Consider the following 16889-nt stretch of genomic DNA (forward strand, 5'->3'; position numbering starts at 1 on the left):
AGCATAACATCCGTCATCGACTCATAAGGACTTACGGCACATACATGAAAGCATAACATCCGTCATCGACTCATAAGGACTTACGGCACATACATGAAAGCATAACATCCGTCATCGACTCATAAGGACTTACGGCACATACATGAGAGTGTAACAACCGTCATCGACTCATAAGGACTTACGGCACATACATGAGAGCGTAACATCCGTCATCGACTCATAAGGACTTACGGCACATACATGAGAGCGTAACATCCGTCATCGACTCATAAGGACTTACGGCACATACATGAAAGCATAACATCCGTCATCGACTCATAAGGACTTACGGCACATACATGAGAGCGTAACATCCGTCATCGACTCATAAGGACTTACGGCACATACATGAGAGCGTAACATCCGTCATCGACTCATAAGGAATTACGGCACATACATGAAAGCATAACATCCGTCATCGACTCATAAGGACTTACGGCAGAAACATGAGAGCGTAACATCCGTCATCGACTCATAAGGACTTACGGCACATACATGAAAGCATAACATCCGTCATCGACTCATAAGGACTTACGGCACATACATGAAAGCATAACATCCGTCATCGACTCATAAGGACTTACGGCACATACATGAGAGTGTAACAACCGTCATCGACTCATAAGGACTTACGGCACATACATGAGAGTGTAACAACCGTCATCGACTCATAAGGACTTACGGCACATACATGAAAGCATAACATCCGTCATCGACTCATAAGGACTTACGGCACATACATGAAAGCATAACATCCGTCATCGACTCATAAGGACTTACGGCACATACATGAAAGCATAACATCCGTCATCGACTCATAAGGACTTACGGCACATACATGAGAGTGTAACAACCGTCATCGACTCATAAGGACTTACGGCACATACATGAGAGCGTAACATCCGTCATCGACTCATAAGGACTTACGGCACATACATGAGAGTGTAACATCCGTCATCGACTCATAAGGACTTACGGCACATACATGAGAGCGTAACATCCGTCATCGACTCATAAGGACTTACGGCACATACATGAGAGCGTAACATCCGTCATCGACTCATAAGGACTTACGGCACATACATGAGAGCGTAACATCCGTCATCGACTCATAAGGACTTACGGCACATACATGAGAGCGTAACATCCGTCATCGACTCATAAGGACTTACGGCACATACATGAGAGTGTAACAACCGTCATCGACTCATAAGGACTTACGGCACATACATGAGAGCGTAACATCCGTCATCGACTCATAAGGACTTACGGCACATACATGAAAGCGTAACATCCGTCATCGACTCATAAGGACTTACGGCACATACATGAGAGCGTAACATCCGTCATCGACTCATAAGGACTTACGGCACATACATGAGAGCGTAACATCCGTCATCGACTCATAAGGACTTACGGCACATACATGAAAGCTTAACATCCGTCATCGACTCATAAGGACTTACGGCACATACATGAGAGCGTAACATCCGTCATCGACTCATAAGGACTTACGGCACGTACATGAAAGCTTAACATCCGTCATCGACTCATAAGGACTTACGGCACATACATGAGAGCGTAACATCCGTCATCGACTCATAAGGACTTACGGCACATACATGAAAGCATAACATCCGTCACCGACTCATAAGGACTTACGGCACATACATGAGAGTGTAACAACCGTCATCGACTCATAAGGACTTACGGCACATACATGAGAGCGTAACATCCGTCATCGACTCATAAGGACTTACGGCACATACATGAGAGCGTAACATCCGTCATCGACTCATAAGGACATACGGCACATACATGAGAGCGTAACATCCGTCATCGTCTCATAAGGACTTACGGCACATAGTATACCGACGAAGACTCAGCTGCCTATCTTCGTTGGAAAATATTCGTGAAACCGACGAATTCCTTTGGCACCTTCGTTCGAATAACTACTTCTGATTTGGCGAAGTAAAACACCACTAAGTAGTTAGTTTGCTCAAACGGCAAGGCGACATACCAAAAACAAGCACACGATACGCAAATAGGACGAGTTTCGGACAGAGGCGTGGCTGAAACGCGCGCTAGCGCAAAACTCTCCCTGAGTCTCACCTTGCACGTCCCTGTTACGCACGGGCCCTGCGGTGAGAGTACGTTTTCTTAGCGAACGAACGTTTCTTACTCGTCAGGGAATGTAGCCTCGTACTCTCTCCTGGCCGAGCGCGATGATGCCCTTGGGGAGAGAGTCTGGGCAAAATTTTATACAAGCGGCCGTACCTTGAAGATAGACCTATGTGTTGTAGGCACCCGTTTCTGATACTTAGACTGATACTGACACTTCCCAAAATCGAGGGGAGCGGTGCACAACAAGATCGAAGGCATGTCCCCGGACCCTCTCCCCGTAGTGATATTAACGAAGGGGTGGGTCTGGGACTGCGGCGGGTGTTGCACGCATAGAAGCAGAGGTAGAGAAGGCTCCCCCTTATCACGTGACTTTTCCTGGTCAGAGGTAGTCTGGTTAACAAGACCCTTGCGCGCGTTACCGCTGGCGAAAGGGTCTGGTTAACCAGATTAGGTCAGAGGATTGAAGCCGTTAAGTCCCGTATTGCCTCGTATTGAAGTCCACTTCCTCTGATCCGCGAAGCCGTAAGTACTCAGCTGCCTTTCCAAAAATGTTCATTCTTTCATGAAATCACGCGATAAATCTGTTTTGCGGTCGCGGCAAACATTTAAGGCCCCAAATCGCCGCGAACTTGGACTAATTGTACTTTTACCCTCTCGCGATGTCGCCATTGTCTAAACTTTATTTTGCATTTAATAGCCAAGTCGTGGCGCTATCGAATGCTGGTAAAAGGCGGCAGAAACCAGTCGCTGTTTCGACGCATTGCGTAAAAAGACGCCGTATTGGGCGTGTCTTGGTGGTCATGTTTTGCACCCTCTCACGCTCAAACGCAATGTCCAATTTTGTTAGAATTTTTTTTGTTTGAAAGAGTCACACATTAGGAAGCGAATGGTGCTATTGTTTGGGCTCTTCCTATTTTTATGCCGTTGTAAGATTGCGTGTTTTAGCACGTGCCGACGTCTGCCGCCTTTTACCAGCATTCGCTAGCGCCACGACTTGGCCATTAAATGCACAAAACGTTTAGAAAAAACGACAATGGCGACATCGCGAAAGGGTGCAAAGCACAATTAGTCCTCGCTGGCGGCGATTTGGGGCCTTAAACGGTTGTCACGCCCTCAAAACAGATTTATCGCGCGATTTTATGAAAGAAGAAACATTTTTGGAAAGGCAGCTGAGTACTTACGGCTTCGCGGATCAGAGCACGGATTGTAGAGGAGAGGGATAGGAAACGCCCGTAGGTGGAGTGGTTAGATGCGTGACTCGGCCACGCCCCCTTATCGGTTGTGACCCCGCATAAGAAACGCCCGATTCCTCCGAATCCGAAGATTCTCTAGCCTTCTAGGCAACTCGAAAAGGTTACTAAGGATGTAAATAATGCTTCTAATTGCAGATTTTTGCAAACGACGGATCCCTAAAGCCCGTTTTTTCAACAGGCGACTTTGTGTAGCTTTCCTGATCGTTCTGCAGGCTTTCGGAACCACAATGTACATTCTAACTCTAGGCTAAAGACGTCAAAGTGCAACTGACATCTTCAAAAGCATCTGCGTTTCACGATTGTCGAAATGAAGACGATTTTCGAGCATGCACCCTTCTTGCGAGGGTAGACCTCGTTCTACAAATTTGTCTTGATCAATCGGAGATGCTTTTGAAGATGTCAGTTGCACTTTGACGTCTTTAGCCTAGAATTAGAATGTACTTTGTGGTTCCGAAAGCCTGCAGAACGATCAGGAAAGCTACACAAAGTTGCCTGTTGAAAAAACGGGCTTTAGGCATCGGTCGCTTGTAAAAGCTACATTTAGAAGCATTATTTACATCCTTAGTAACCTTTTCGAGTTGCTTAGAAGGCTAGAGAGCCTTCGGATTCGGAGAAATCGGGCGTTTCTGGAGTGGGAGGAGGAGTCAGAGCGTGTCACGGATGCAACGTCGCAATGTACAGTAGTGCGCTATCGTTTCCTATCCCTCTCCTCTACAATCCGTGATCAGAGGAAGTGGGCTTCAATACGAGACAATACGGGACTTCACGGCTTCAATCCTCTGACCAGGAAAAGTCACGTGATAAGGGGGAGTTGCACATCCCTCTCCTTCTCTATCTCTGATAGAAGCGTGTCTCAAGGCTCACCATTACACCTCGGATCCTTGATTGCACTGTCGCTTTCGCCCGTTCGCTGACGCTGCGTGTCGTCCTTTTAGGGCACAATTACGCATCTGCGGGGAACGAAGGAAAAGAAATATTTTCATCAGCCATTTATTATCAGTATCAGTATCAGTATCAGATTTATTTACCTACGGGTGCATTGAACCAATAGGTCGAGCTTCCTTATATGCGAGTCCGGAGGACTCTCGATCGGAGGATGAGACACAGTTGAGTGGCGAAGGACGGAATTCACGCCAGGCAACGGAAATTTTCTACTAGTGGCTAGTGCGCTAAGGAGCAGACAAAGTTGTTTTCGTCCTCTGCTTCCGAAGTTCACTCAGCAATCCGACGTCTCAATGTGCATTCTGCACTTCCGCGTCTATCTCAGAGCTAGCAAGGATGTGATTCGGGTGTACGTGAGATCGAAGCAGGTGAGAAGCACATAAGACGTTTTACCTATAGGCATTCTCTTGACTTGTCATCCCTACATTTCCTCTCTTTACTCTATATCTAGCGCTCCGTGTCATTCGATCAAGAATCCTGACGGTTGGAGTTTTAACCGAAATGACCTCGCGGACCGAGATGGCCTCTATAAAAAAGGGGCTAGCAGAGATAGGCGATCGTCTGACATGCGATTCGGCATGCGTGACGTTTCATGAGTGCGGTTGTTTCGTGCCAACATTTTATCAGTCATGGGCAATTGCAGGTGAAACCGCGTGCCGGAGCAAGTCAGTTTACTATCACTACACACAAAGGAAAACGCATTCCTTTTGCGGCTGAGCCTGACGATCCAATGTTTCACTCTAAGAAGGAGTATGTAGTGTATAAGAAAACTACAGTAGCAGTGCGAACGATTCCTGTAACAAAGGTAGGGCTTAGACTTTTCGTAGACTTTATCTGCAAAAGTCATCTGCATGAGTCAACTGCAAGACGTAAGTAAGTACTCTAATAGCGAATTGCCTGCCGCGTCGCATTTCACTTAATAATCGAGCTGCATATAGCTTTGCAGTCTTGTTTCAGTCGTTGATCCGCCGCTTTGTTACTACTGTGCTCTAAATTTGGCTGCATGAAGAGCGCACACATCGCCCTTCTTGTGACTAAGGCACGGAAACGAGAGACCTTGGGTCAGGGAAGAAAAGTCACCGGAAACTAAAATGACCGAACGACGAACAGTTTTTGCAAACACTTATTCAGCACTGAACGACAGAAAAAGACAAACGACACGTAGGTTCTTGAATCAAACTGCAGTTTGATCAATCAGGCGCACGTATTCACCAACAACCCATTTAAGCATACATTAATCTTGGTGCAGCATAATGTGCACGGGGGAAATTCCCTTAACGGCGGACAAAAGCACCGCGTTCCCTTTGGCCCACAGTCTTCCCTATAGCACTTGTGACCTTCACCAGCGTCTTTGCATGTCATTCCCTCGCAGCAGTAGTCCGGTCTCCACTCAACGTCAGTGCCGTTCATTTTGACGGGAGTGCACGATTTGCCAGAGTCATCATTGAATCTCGATCTGCTGGAATTGAACGGAGGCAAATTGAAAAGCTCCAAAAAGAGAGGACAGAACAAAGAAGCAGACGACCTTATTCATGGTGAGGTTACTACTCAACTGAGAGGACCTTGGCTTTGCATGCTGTATATACGATAAACGAGAGAACCACACACGAAGTGTCGGTTGTGACTCAGGAGGGAGGCTTGTACGTCAACGCATGTTTACGTCTTCTTTCTTATCTGTAGGCGGGGTGAGAAAACGTGTGTCAAATGTTTAGGCAGATCAAATTCTGCTTATCTTTAAATTAAGCAGTGGCTTCTGTGATCCTAGATAGAAGCCTCTACTGACTCATCTCACACCTTGCAGCAACATGATACGCATCGGCCCTGCGGTTTCAACAACGTTTCTTAGTGGCCTAGAATCGTAGCCTTGGGAATCCAGACTCTCTCCTGACCGAGCGCGCTTAGGCGGTCAAGGAGAGGGTCTGGGACCAATTCTATACAAGCGGCGGTGCGCTTGAACTTCAGTTGGCTAATGCGATTGCTGCATAATGACGTCACGTCACCTTGGGTACGTCTTTTCCTTCGTTCTCCGCAGATGCGTACTTGTTCCCTAAGTAGACGACTCGTAGCGTCGGCGAGCGAAAGCGATATATCGAGAGTCGGACGCCAAGGGTCGCACACGCCCTGGGACACGCCTCTATGCGTGCAACATCCATTAATTGCATTACTGGAAGTCGCCGGTCATTGGGCATACGAATCTCAGTGCTCGGCCTTCCATTGGCCTATTATATAGCAACTGTACCGACGCTCGTATAGAACTGTGCCCAGACTCTCTCTGGGTTCCTGGGAACGCTGACTGAGTCTCGTGCTGGTCACGTGCAAAGTTAGCAGTGCATCTTCTTTTCTGCTTTGCGTTACGGCTTTATCTCTGTGTACTTATTGTGGAGTGGTAAATTTGTGGGGTGAACCGGGTTGTGTCGGTACAGATGCGATCAACGAGAGAACCCCACACGAAGTGTCGGGTATCACTTAGGAAGGGAGGCTTTTGCGTCAACGCATGTTTACGTCTTCTTTCTTATCTGTAGGCGGTTAGAAAGCGTGTGTCCTACGTTGGAGTATGTCAAATTTAAATTTTGCTTATTTTCAAATGAGTGGCTTCTGTGAACCTAAACAGAAGTCTCTACAGTCTCACCTTACACGTCCTTGATACACACCGGCCCTGCGGTGACAGTACGTTTTCTCAACGAACGAACGTTTCTTACTCGTCTGAGAACGTAACCTCGGAAACCCAGACTCTCTCCTGGCCGAGCGCGATAATGCCCTGGGAGAGAGTCTGGAAAAAATTTTATACAAGCGGCGGTACCTTAAGCAGTGGCTTCTGTGACACCAAATAGAAGCCTCTACTGACTCACCTCCCACGTCCTAGCAAAATGATACAGACCGGCCCTGCGGTTTCTCCACGCACCAACGTTTCTTAGTCGTCTGGAAACATAGGGAATTCAGACTCTCCTGGCCGAGCGCGCTTAGGCGGTCGGGGAGAGAGTCTGGGACAGGTTCTATACAAGCGGCGGTGCGCTTGAACTTCAGTTGGCTTCAGTGATTTCCCCACTAGCTACATAAGAATTGCTCCGTAGGCACATGCGTTCTATTTCGCGGGAAGAGATCTGACTCGGTTGATAAACGTATTCGTCAGGGAATATTCCGAACTCTTCTCTGTCATTTCAAGTTTATACCTTGCTGCACCTCGAATACACGAGCGCGCGATTTCGAAGTAAATCCGCTTGTGCTAGCTGCTGAAGGCCATTCTTATATGACCGGCTCCGAGGCTCCGACGCGAAGGACTGACGTACTGCTTTCGGGGCAACATCGGCTTCTTCTAATAATTGCATAGGCAGCTGCATGACGTGTGCAATTATACAGAGAGTCACCTGGAGAAGCAACACAGGTGTACAGAATGAGACTTTCCATTGTTCTTCACAACTCGCTGCACGATTTGCTACAAGAGGATTGCGATATCGAAGGCAATTGCGACGATAGGCCTATATTTCTGTAGAGCGTCCTACTCTGAGGCTAATTCCTTGTGCAAAGGACTGATTGCTTGGGAGCATCATGGGTGGCTTGATTGTTTGCTCTGACAGCTGACGCACGACGCATTATAGATTTTGCAAAGCATGCCAAGCGTAATTTCTTTAAGGAGCCGGCAGCTAATTAGTTTCGATGGCTGCAGCAGCTGTGCTTGCTTTCCCGAAAACTATCAAACGTGCAGCGGTGATGTCTTTGATCGTGCATCTGTTCCTTCAGTGCAACTGGCAGTTCATGCATGCTGATAAGACAAAGATCATGCATTGTCTCTCATTTTTTGTCGGTGTGGAAAATGTTTGGTTATCCATCTCTCCTTCTGGAGCAGAAAGAATTGCCCCAGTCCAACAAGCACAGCAAGACCGTAATAGGATTCATTTATTCATTCATTCATTTGTTTATGAATTCATTTTTCATTCATTCATTCATTCATTCATTCATTCATTCAGTATGCAAAGTTGCGTTGGCTATCAATGCATGGTACCACCTGCAGCTGGCTCAGGCAATTATCCTAATAGAATAGCGAACCATCTGTTAGGCTCACCACTACAGCGCCGTAGCTTTTAGGTTTTTAGCACTCGCAATGTTAACACAAGGGCAAAGACTTTAGTATATTCTCCTATCTCCAATGGTTGCGGGGTGAGAAAACGTCTGTCATATGTTTGAGTAAATCAAATCCTGCTGGTATCTTTTAATTAAGCAGTGGCTTCTGTGACCCTAAATAGAAGCGTCTACTCTCTCACCTCCCACGTCCTTGATACACACCGGCCCTGCGGTGACAGTACGTTTTCTCCACGAACCAACGTTTCTTACTCGTCTGGGAACGTAGCCTCGGAAACCCAGACTCTCTCCTGGCCGAGCGCGATAAGGCCCTCGGGGAGAGAGTCTGGGCAAAATTTTATACAAGCGACGGTACCTTGAAGATCGACCTATGTGTTGTAGGCACCCGTGGGTAAATGAATCTGATACTGATACTGATACTGATACTCTCCAAAATCGGGGGGAGCGGTGCACAACAAGATCAAAGGCATGTCCCCAGACCTTCTCCCCGTAGTGATATTAACCTAGGGGGAGGGTCTGGGAACGAGACTGAAACCCTTCAGCCACGCAGTTCTCGACTTAGTACTAAAGCGACGGATATCAAGAGGCGACACTGCGAAGCCATAGGCATCTCAATTATAAAATGAGATGCAGTGCTGCGAGCAACTATAGCCAAATGACCACGCCCTCAAAGGAATATAGGCCACAACAACAGCGTTGAACGTTGTCATTCTGTGTGCGACATAGGCCCTTTTAGTCGAGACACTCTGCGGTTCTGTCGCATCGATAAACTGCCATGTGATCAATGACGGAATCAAATTTGAAACGTTCAAGAAAAGCAAAATCAATAAATAATCAGATAGCCTCCTTCCTGTGGCACAGGCAATCAAAATGACTCGCCAATACGCCGCATGAGATGAAGTCACAGCTAACTAAAAGAAAAATATAAAATAGACGTAGGCATCTTCGATGAAAAAGATACGCTGTTTGTTATGAGTTGGAAAGAGGTGGTTACACACCATGCGTGTAGCCTGTAGCCAGACCTTCTCCCTTGATCCCGTATAACGGGCTCGGGAGAAGGTACGGCTCCGCCTCTTTTAGGCCCGCCCTAGGAACAAAGCGCCCGTACATGTATACGTCGAGTCGGGTTCTCCATCGACGAAACGTCGGTTTCCTCGCTCTACGCAACTTGTGTTCAATAGTAACTGGAAGGGCTCTTAGCAATACCCTTCGAAAGGTTCTTTTGCTTAGCAATACCCTTTGAAAGGTTCTTTTGCTCTTGCGAGCTACGATCGTCTTTCAATCTTTTCGGGATATTGCCAGGAACACTTACCATTGAACACAAGTTGCGTAGAGCGAGGAAACCGACGTTTCGTCGATAAAGAACCGACTCGACGTATACATGTACGGGCGCTTTGTTCCTAGGGCGGGCCTAAAAGAGGCGGAGCCGTACCAGACCTTCTCCCATAGATATAAAAATAGAGGGATTGGCAACTCCCTCCTTATCACGTGATTTACGTGGTCCTAGGGTAGTTACGTTCCCATTCACCATCATGTCCGCTCTTGTACGCGCTCTTGAAGCTACGCTGCAGTCCAACGTCACTTCTGCCGTATCCCATCGATACGAAAAGCTGAAGAAAGACGCCGGAACGCTTCTCCAAGACGAATTTCGTCATCGTCTTCTAAAATTTGGCGAAGAGCTCACCAAAAACGTCCAGGACTGCTTTCCTGTTCTCTCTTCCCGTCCTTGGAGACCTTCCGATCGCGAAAAGTGCCTTGAAGCTTTCATGGCACTTCGAATCGACGTGCTTCCTCAACTCTGGAAGTCGTTCTACGCTGAGATTGAGATGTGCGACGACGATCCTCTGCTTCCGCAGTGTGTCAATAGGAGGCTATTTGAGATTTGTTTAAGTGAGCATTTGGAGAGTGGGGCCGAGCACTTTCAGATATTGGATATAGTTTCCACCATTAGCTAACGCCGGGTCAAGATCAGAGGTCAAAAAAGCGGCAGCGACGTCGACCGGCCTGTCGTGGATACGCAAACTTGTAAGCCCCGCTGAAGTGTCCAAGACAACCGAATGAGTCATTGCGGAACGCAGATCCGTCTCGCCAGACAGAGCGACGACTCTCGAACACAGCAGTTTTCCTTCCGCCTGTTGCACGCTCCACCGTACCATTTCCTCTTCAAAATCGAGCGTTGTGTCTAAATGCGCGCAAATAATTCAGATACGAAGAACGCACGTCTCTTCGAAAAGGTACCACTTTCAGTCGACTGATTTCCAGACGATTCGATAGTTGCAGCCTGAGCTGACGAACGAGGGCGATGTCTGCTGTATTTTTTCCGAGTGAAGCGATTTTTCTTCCTCAAAGGCATTCTAGGGACAAAATAAAAAGTAATTACGCCAAAAAACATTTAAGCAAAAGAAGTTTAGCGCCATAAGTCACGTGCCAGTTAGAGGTCACTAGAAAGGGTCAGCCTGAGAGTAAAGACAGGCAGAGAGAACAACTGCTTATGCCAGTTCCACGCAGAAATGACTCTTCTTTATGATAATCGACAGTGAAGAGAAGCCAAACGCACGGGCAATGAGCCAACCTATCCGCAGTTGAGTCACTACAAATGACGAAAAACGGCCGCTGTGTCTAAAGGAAAGGTTTAGCGGCCTCTACAGAACGCCTATTCCACGCCAGGACAACTGGCAAGCCTAATTATGAGCGTACGAGCATAGCGCGAACGAGCGTTACTTCCCCAACCTGTCCGCAGTTGGGCGAGGTGCAATTTGTCCATATCGGCGCCATACATAGCCGTACGAATTCCCGCAGTGTACTATGGAGCTTCTGACCTTTCGAATTATCACTTCGAATCGTAGGGAGAACTCCGGGAGACTCTTAGCTTGTGTTTCGGTAAGCAAGATTCGAGCGCATCCGGGAAAAAACGTAACTACCCTAGGGCCAGCTATTGATCACGCGTAAAGGGGGAGTTGCCAATCCCTCTATTTTTATATCTATGCTTCTCCCGAGCCCGTTATACGGGATCAAGGGAGTAGGTCTGGCTACAGGCTACCATGCGTGAGTAGTCTGGAGGCCAGACCCGACTGTCCAGTGAAGCCGATATGCTATGTCGTCGTTCAGGCTGACGCTGTACATGTATTCACGACGCAAGAGGACCGAAGCGCTTGTCGAAAACACGAGAGCGAAGATTCCAAGTAGAAAGGACATACGGGATTGTAGCTCTTGTATTCCCACGTCATGCCATAGATATGGTCATGCGAAGAGGTACCGATGAACTGGGCAGGCCCTTTAGTTACTCGAAAGAACACAGATCCGGGGGTGCGGTTCTTATACGGGACGCCACAGCTTTCGAAGCGAACATGTCGTCGCCAGCAACTCTACGACGTGTCCGCCAGCATGACCTTGGTTGGAAGAAGCTCTAACGGTGCTAAAGTCTTGGCCGGAAGCATCGGCGTCCAGAAAAGTCAAGACGTGGACGCGTAAAGGCGTTCCGTCGACGATTGGCGTCGATTTGTGGCTCGAATGCACTGGAGCTGCCGATTTTCTCTCAACCTATGCCGTTTTCTATGAGGAAACGCTCAGAGAAATGTTTTGCAAGTCAATAATTATTTTTAAAAAATCGAATAATAGTTAATTCAATATTTATTCCTAGGCGATTCTCTCTCGGAATCATTTGAGTTGCATCAAAGCTTCCGCCCGGGCGTCGATTTGGATTTCAAATTTTTAACGTCATCAGGCCGCACGACGTGTCTCAAAATCCTGACGGTTCTCGCTCATCTTCATCCAGAAATTCGCTCGGGTCCACTTCTCGCTCCTCTCGTCGTCGTTCTCCTTCACTTTCTCGACGAGGAGCAATGCTTTGCATGTGCAACGTGCCTCCTTACGTCGAAAAGAATTTCATACTTGGATCACTCATTGAAACGTTTTGAAGCGACGAAACGTTCTCTTGTCGATTTGGCTCGCTCTCGATTAGTACGTATATGCAATGTCTAATAGAGATTTTACCTAAGTATTTTTTAGAGATCTCCGTTTTGATATCTTTTGTCTCTTGCTAAGCGTCGCAGCAGCACGAAGCTCTCACTTCGTCACGAAGAAATGTATAAACAGTTGTCCGGATGGCTCACTTGGTTGTTTGAACGCCTGCCTTTTCCCTCGTTGGTACATGTATAGCCTATGTGAGAGTAAACGGGATTCATGCATGTTCATCTTATTTGGTTCGTGTATGCGATTGCTATTTTGTTGAAGGTTTAGTGGTGTGTAGGCACACCAAGAAGATAAACCGTCGCGCGTATTTGGGCATCAGCCGTCGCTCGACCAAAGAAGAAAAGGAAGAAAAAGTCGTCATAAAATACTTTTTCAGCGATAAGTACGGCGATGACGTTCACAAATATGCAGCAGATAATGGCTTTTCTCCACGCGTACTCGGGAGGCACATCCTTTCTCCAAAAGCGTTTGCTATTGTAATGGCATTTGCTGAAGGTCAGCATTTTATGGAAGCGGCAGGGAAGATAGCAGATAAAGAGACCGCTGATGATATAGCTGACAGAGAGTTGATAATTCCCATACAAGCAAGGAAAATATGTCGTCAGTTGTTGCCGGCATTGGAGAAGATAGTTCAAAAGTTGCATAGGAAAGGATTCGTTCACGGAGATTTGCGTAATGAGAATATCATCTTGGATTGGGAGGCACCTTGGCCTCGTGTGTTTATAGTCGATTTTGACTATAGCGGTCGAGAAGGAATAGCGGAATACGACAGAATGAATCCTCTTCTATGCTATCTGTCCCAGCATGGTGTGACTGGGGTCAAAGTTCAGCAGCTGCATGACTGGTACTTCGTAGCAGGCTTGAAGTTTCGCAGTGAGACGTGGAAGCTTTGAATCGGTTGTTGCTTTGCGACCAAATTTGAACACGTACCTTGTAGAATTCTGCGCGTATGTGTTTAGATTTTAGCGCGAATTACTCCTACATGCGGTAAAAAGACACTACACGTGTTCGAGGATTGACTAATGCGTGATTAGGTGCGCGGACAGTCAAGCATCCACTTAGATCTCGCGTGTGACGGTCTTTATTTCGCTATGACGACTTAAGTACGCACTGAACGTTTTTGACGGAGCAGGGCTCTTTTAGTCGATGCGCATGACTTTGGTGTGGACTGGTCCTCTCTCTACTGACGTCACCAAACAGTTGAGAGGTCTGCGCATGCTCCACCTTTTCTTCATCCATATTTCTCCACCGCGAAAGTCGCTCCTGCACGCGCCTACGCCGTGTCTTTGTCTGAATTTTCAGATAAATCTTCATCATGGACGTTGACGGTAAGCGTTTACTGGTAAAGATTGCTTCAGGGCTTATCTCTTTCGCCGATGCGTTCCTTTCGATTGATAAGCGCCTTCTACTTTTTTTTGGAAGATCTTGCACTTGCATTTAGAATAGCTAGAGCGGAGACGCGATTTCTGGTTGTAGAAGCGCTGCATGGTGACCCGTGGGGCCCCCTTTGGGGTGACCGCGTGCATGTCTAGTTCTGTGCTCGCGATCGTTCCCGCGGCCTCTTACTTTTTGTGCTTTAGACTTTGAACGGCGAAGTTTTGACGTCAAAATCAACGCGATTACTCCACTTGTTAGCTTTTCTGCCCCAGTTGTTCAAATCGACGTCGTTACGGCTGATGACGCGAATGTGCACCTTGACGCTTGCTGGTTTTCGTTTTACACATCGACCCGAAATATAGCCGAGGTTCTGCCTCGCAGTCGTATTACGAACCACGGCGTCGTTGTTAGTGAAGCTTGTGTCGCTGCCGCCGGTTGTGGCTACTTCTTTTGCACTGTTCAAGATGATCGCCGTCTCGTGCATGCGGTATCGCCGTTATTTTATGTAGGAGCAGGTAAAATACATACGTGCATACGTACATGCATATGTATGAAGTAGCGTAACACATATTATATTTTATCTCCGGTGGAACGTGCCTTGTCCACGGGTGGAGGCGGTTTTCTCATTTTTTTCTTTATCAGAAAAAGACTGCTTCTGGCCTTGTGATGAACGTGCAAACATTTATTATGACGGGTTGTTGGTACAATGCGCTCACGTTGTGACCTAGACGTTCGTCGCATGATTCTTTTTTTTTGTGCAGATGTATTGCCGTCCTGAAAACGTTCTTTATTGGTCTAATTGTCAAACGTATCGTACGGAAGACTATGATAAATACATGAAGAAACGAGAGGCTGATGAATACAGCATTACTATGAAGGAAGTAGTCGGCGATCGAATTCACTTTTGGAATCACTGCCCAAATTTGCCGGTTTTCTGCAATGCTTTTCGTCATCTCGAAGAGGTAGGATTGACTCGCGAGGAATTATTTATTGAGAACTTAAAAAAAAGAAGTCTAAGTGTACATCGTTTTTCTCTCTTTTATAGAATTCCGAAGAGCTTCCCTCTGTGCACGAAATTCCTGGCTTGGTGGGGTCACTGGAAGAGTTGATGCAGATCTCAAGCACTTGCGACGCTAGGATTGCAGCCTTTGCGAGGCTGATTCAGCTAATTAGTCAATTCCTCATGGGAGACGACATTTCTCCGCTTTCACCATTTCCTTTACCGCTCTCATTTCCCGTTTCCTGCGAGCCAGACCTCGCCTTTGTTACTCGTAAGTTGATTTTTTAGAAACTCACCCAGGTTCGGCAAGTTAACAAATTAAAATGTAGACAGGTCGTCCGTTGAAAAGGTTGCGTACGGATTTCTTGTCATGAAATCAGATGCCTCCGAGCGAAAAAGCGGTCGGCGCGAACTTGCACAATACGTTCGCATTGCCCCAATGGACTTTGAGCGGTCGTTGGGACTGGCGTTTGGACATGAAGATCATGTGAACATCTTCCTCTTGCCAAACTTCTCAATTTGTGATATCATCTCTTATTAGATAAACTATTGTTGGCCTACGCTAGCAGTGCTTGTCTATCCCGCTTCACTCGCGGACGGATTATCTAGCGGGGTTGAGGTATTTGCGGCAGTAGATGGTCTCTTGTCAAGTCGGCGCCCCGTACTCAAAGTCAAGTATTCTGGGCCAGAAATGCTTTCTTCTCTTTACCAGGTTTAGCTTTCCTGTGATAAACCGTAGTTGACGGTGACCCTATCTGTTGTTTCTACTTTATGCAGCTGTTTGTTAAAACGACGAAGACTCTCGTCGCGTTGAGAGAATACGCTACGAAAATGGGGATTACTCCACAAGACTTTGTGTTTCGTCAACGTGACAAAGGACAAAGAATCGTTCGGTGAATTAATTAATAGCTGCTTCTTATGTAATTAGCAACAGCGCCTTATCCATATAGTCACGTGACAAAGATAAACCGTCGTGTTTATCTGGGCATCAGCCGTTCGCTGCTCTGGACTGAAACTGCCAAAGGAGAAGAAGATGAAGAAAGAGTCGTCATCAAATATTTATTTGGAGAGAGGCACGGTGATGTTGTACACAGGTATGCATCAGACGAAGGATTTGCTCCTCGCCTACTCGGGAGACGGATCATTTCCCCGTGTGGCTTTTCTCTCGTCATGGCATACGCAGAAGGTGATCATTTTCTGAAAGCAGCTCAGAAGAAAGCAGACAAGGAGGTGGGGAACAGCGTACCGCTTTGTGATAGGGATTTGTATGTTGACTGGAAAGCGAAGACTATTTGTCGTCAGTTGCTGCCGACGTTGGAGAAACATGTTCGAGAGTTGCACTTGGAAGGTTTCGTTCACGGTGACCTAAGAAGTGAGAATATTATCGTCGATGTCGAAGCAGTTCCGCCGCGTGTCTCCCTCATCGATTTCGACTTCAGCGGCGTAGATGGGGTAGCAGAATACGAAGACGCAAATCCTCTTGTATGCTATCCGTCTCCGAACGGCGTGACTGGGGTGAAAGTTCAACAATTGCATGACTGGTATTTCGTAGCTGGCTTGAAGTCCCAAGTTGTGAATTGGGAACATCGTTTGCTGTGGTGCCAGTGCTGCGTTAGCAAGTGGGAACTTCGCGTGCTCTAATTGAGAGGTCCAGGCAGAGTCGTAGACGTTGACTTCGTCGATAGTTTGCACAATTGTTGTCGTAGCGTTTTAATGAAGTTGTGCTTGTTAGCTTGTTTTAGCGTAGAGAACGATAACGTTTCTTGGGAGAATGATTGGGTACACACACGTGCAGAAGTGTATCAAGATAGTATGTTAGTCACGTGGTTTCCTCTTCATATGGCTGCTTGTGCGCCTGCTCTAAAATAAAGCAATCGATCAAACTGCTCAAAAAAGGACGAACAGACGACGGAGAGGTTAAACTAGACCGAAACTTGACGTGTGGTTGTAGGGATGTATGAGTTGCAGCTATTCGGACGCGGAAAAGCGAGCTGATGACGATCGCCTTTGTAACGAGGAGACCCGTTCGGCTCCTCGCGTAAAGCACAACTGAGTATGGGCATGCGCCGTTGCGCATGCCATCATACAATAGTAGCTAAAGATAG

General features: G+C 47.1%; 1 protein-coding gene and 3 long non-coding RNA genes across 5 annotated transcripts; 3 read left to right on the plus strand and 1 right to left on the minus strand.

The window, feature by feature from the left end:
• Positions 1 to 5505: 5505 nt before the first annotated feature.
• Positions 5506 to 6570, minus strand: LOC136191691 (uncharacterized). Its single transcript, XR_010670919.1, has 3 exons — positions 6359 to 6570; positions 5884 to 6179; positions 5506 to 5814 (listed from the first exon to the last, which is right to left on the minus strand). It is a non-coding gene; the product is annotated as an uncharacterized lncRNA (long non-coding RNA).
• Positions 6571 to 9928: 3358 nt separating this feature from the next.
• LOC136191695 (uncharacterized) lies at positions 9929 to 11357 on the plus strand. The gene is made up of 3 exons (XR_010670923.1): positions 9929 to 10325; positions 10387 to 10460; positions 10514 to 11357. It is a non-coding gene; the product is annotated as an uncharacterized lncRNA (long non-coding RNA).
• Positions 11358 to 11458: 101 nt separating this feature from the next.
• On the plus strand, positions 11459 to 13422 carry LOC136191693 (uncharacterized). 2 transcript variants are annotated; one of them, XR_010670921.1, is made up of 4 exons: positions 11459 to 11617; positions 11670 to 12020; positions 12076 to 12395; positions 12444 to 13422. It is a non-coding gene; the product is annotated as an uncharacterized lncRNA (long non-coding RNA). The 2 variants fall into 2 exon arrangements; XR_010670920.1 differs by having other exon boundaries at positions 11459 to 12020.
• Positions 13423 to 13627: 205 nt separating this feature from the next.
• LOC136191688 (uncharacterized) lies at positions 13628 to 16581 on the plus strand. Its single transcript, XM_065980065.1, has 9 exons — positions 13628 to 13735; positions 13988 to 14299; positions 14427 to 14485; positions 14546 to 14746; positions 14830 to 15055; positions 15114 to 15271; positions 15326 to 15496; positions 15562 to 15677; positions 15735 to 16581. The coding sequence occupies exons 1-9, from the start codon at positions 13723 to 13725 to the stop codon at positions 16423 to 16425; spliced, it is 1947 nt and encodes a 648-aa protein (XP_065836137.1). The 5' UTR covers positions 13628 to 13722; the 3' UTR covers positions 16426 to 16581.
• The last annotated feature ends 308 nt before the right edge of the window (positions 16582 to 16889 follow it).

The sequence above is a fragment of the Oscarella lobularis genome, chromosome 10 (genome assembly GCF_947507565.1).
Source record: "Oscarella lobularis chromosome 10, ooOscLobu1.1, whole genome shotgun sequence".
Classification (NCBI taxonomy): Eukaryota; Metazoa; Porifera; class Homoscleromorpha; order Homosclerophorida; family Oscarellidae; genus Oscarella; species Oscarella lobularis.

Excerpts from the sequence above, each read along its gene's own strand:
- LOC136191688 (XM_065980065.1), top strand. Across the intron at positions 14,300-14,426 it reads GTTATTTTATGTAGGAGCAG|AAAAAGACTGCTTCTGGCCT; the intron begins GTAAAATACATA and ends TTTCTTTATCAG. Across the intron at positions 15,272-15,325 it reads CGTTTGGACATGAAGATCAT|ATAAACTATTGTTGGCCTAC; the intron begins GTGAACATCTTC and ends ATCTCTTATTAG.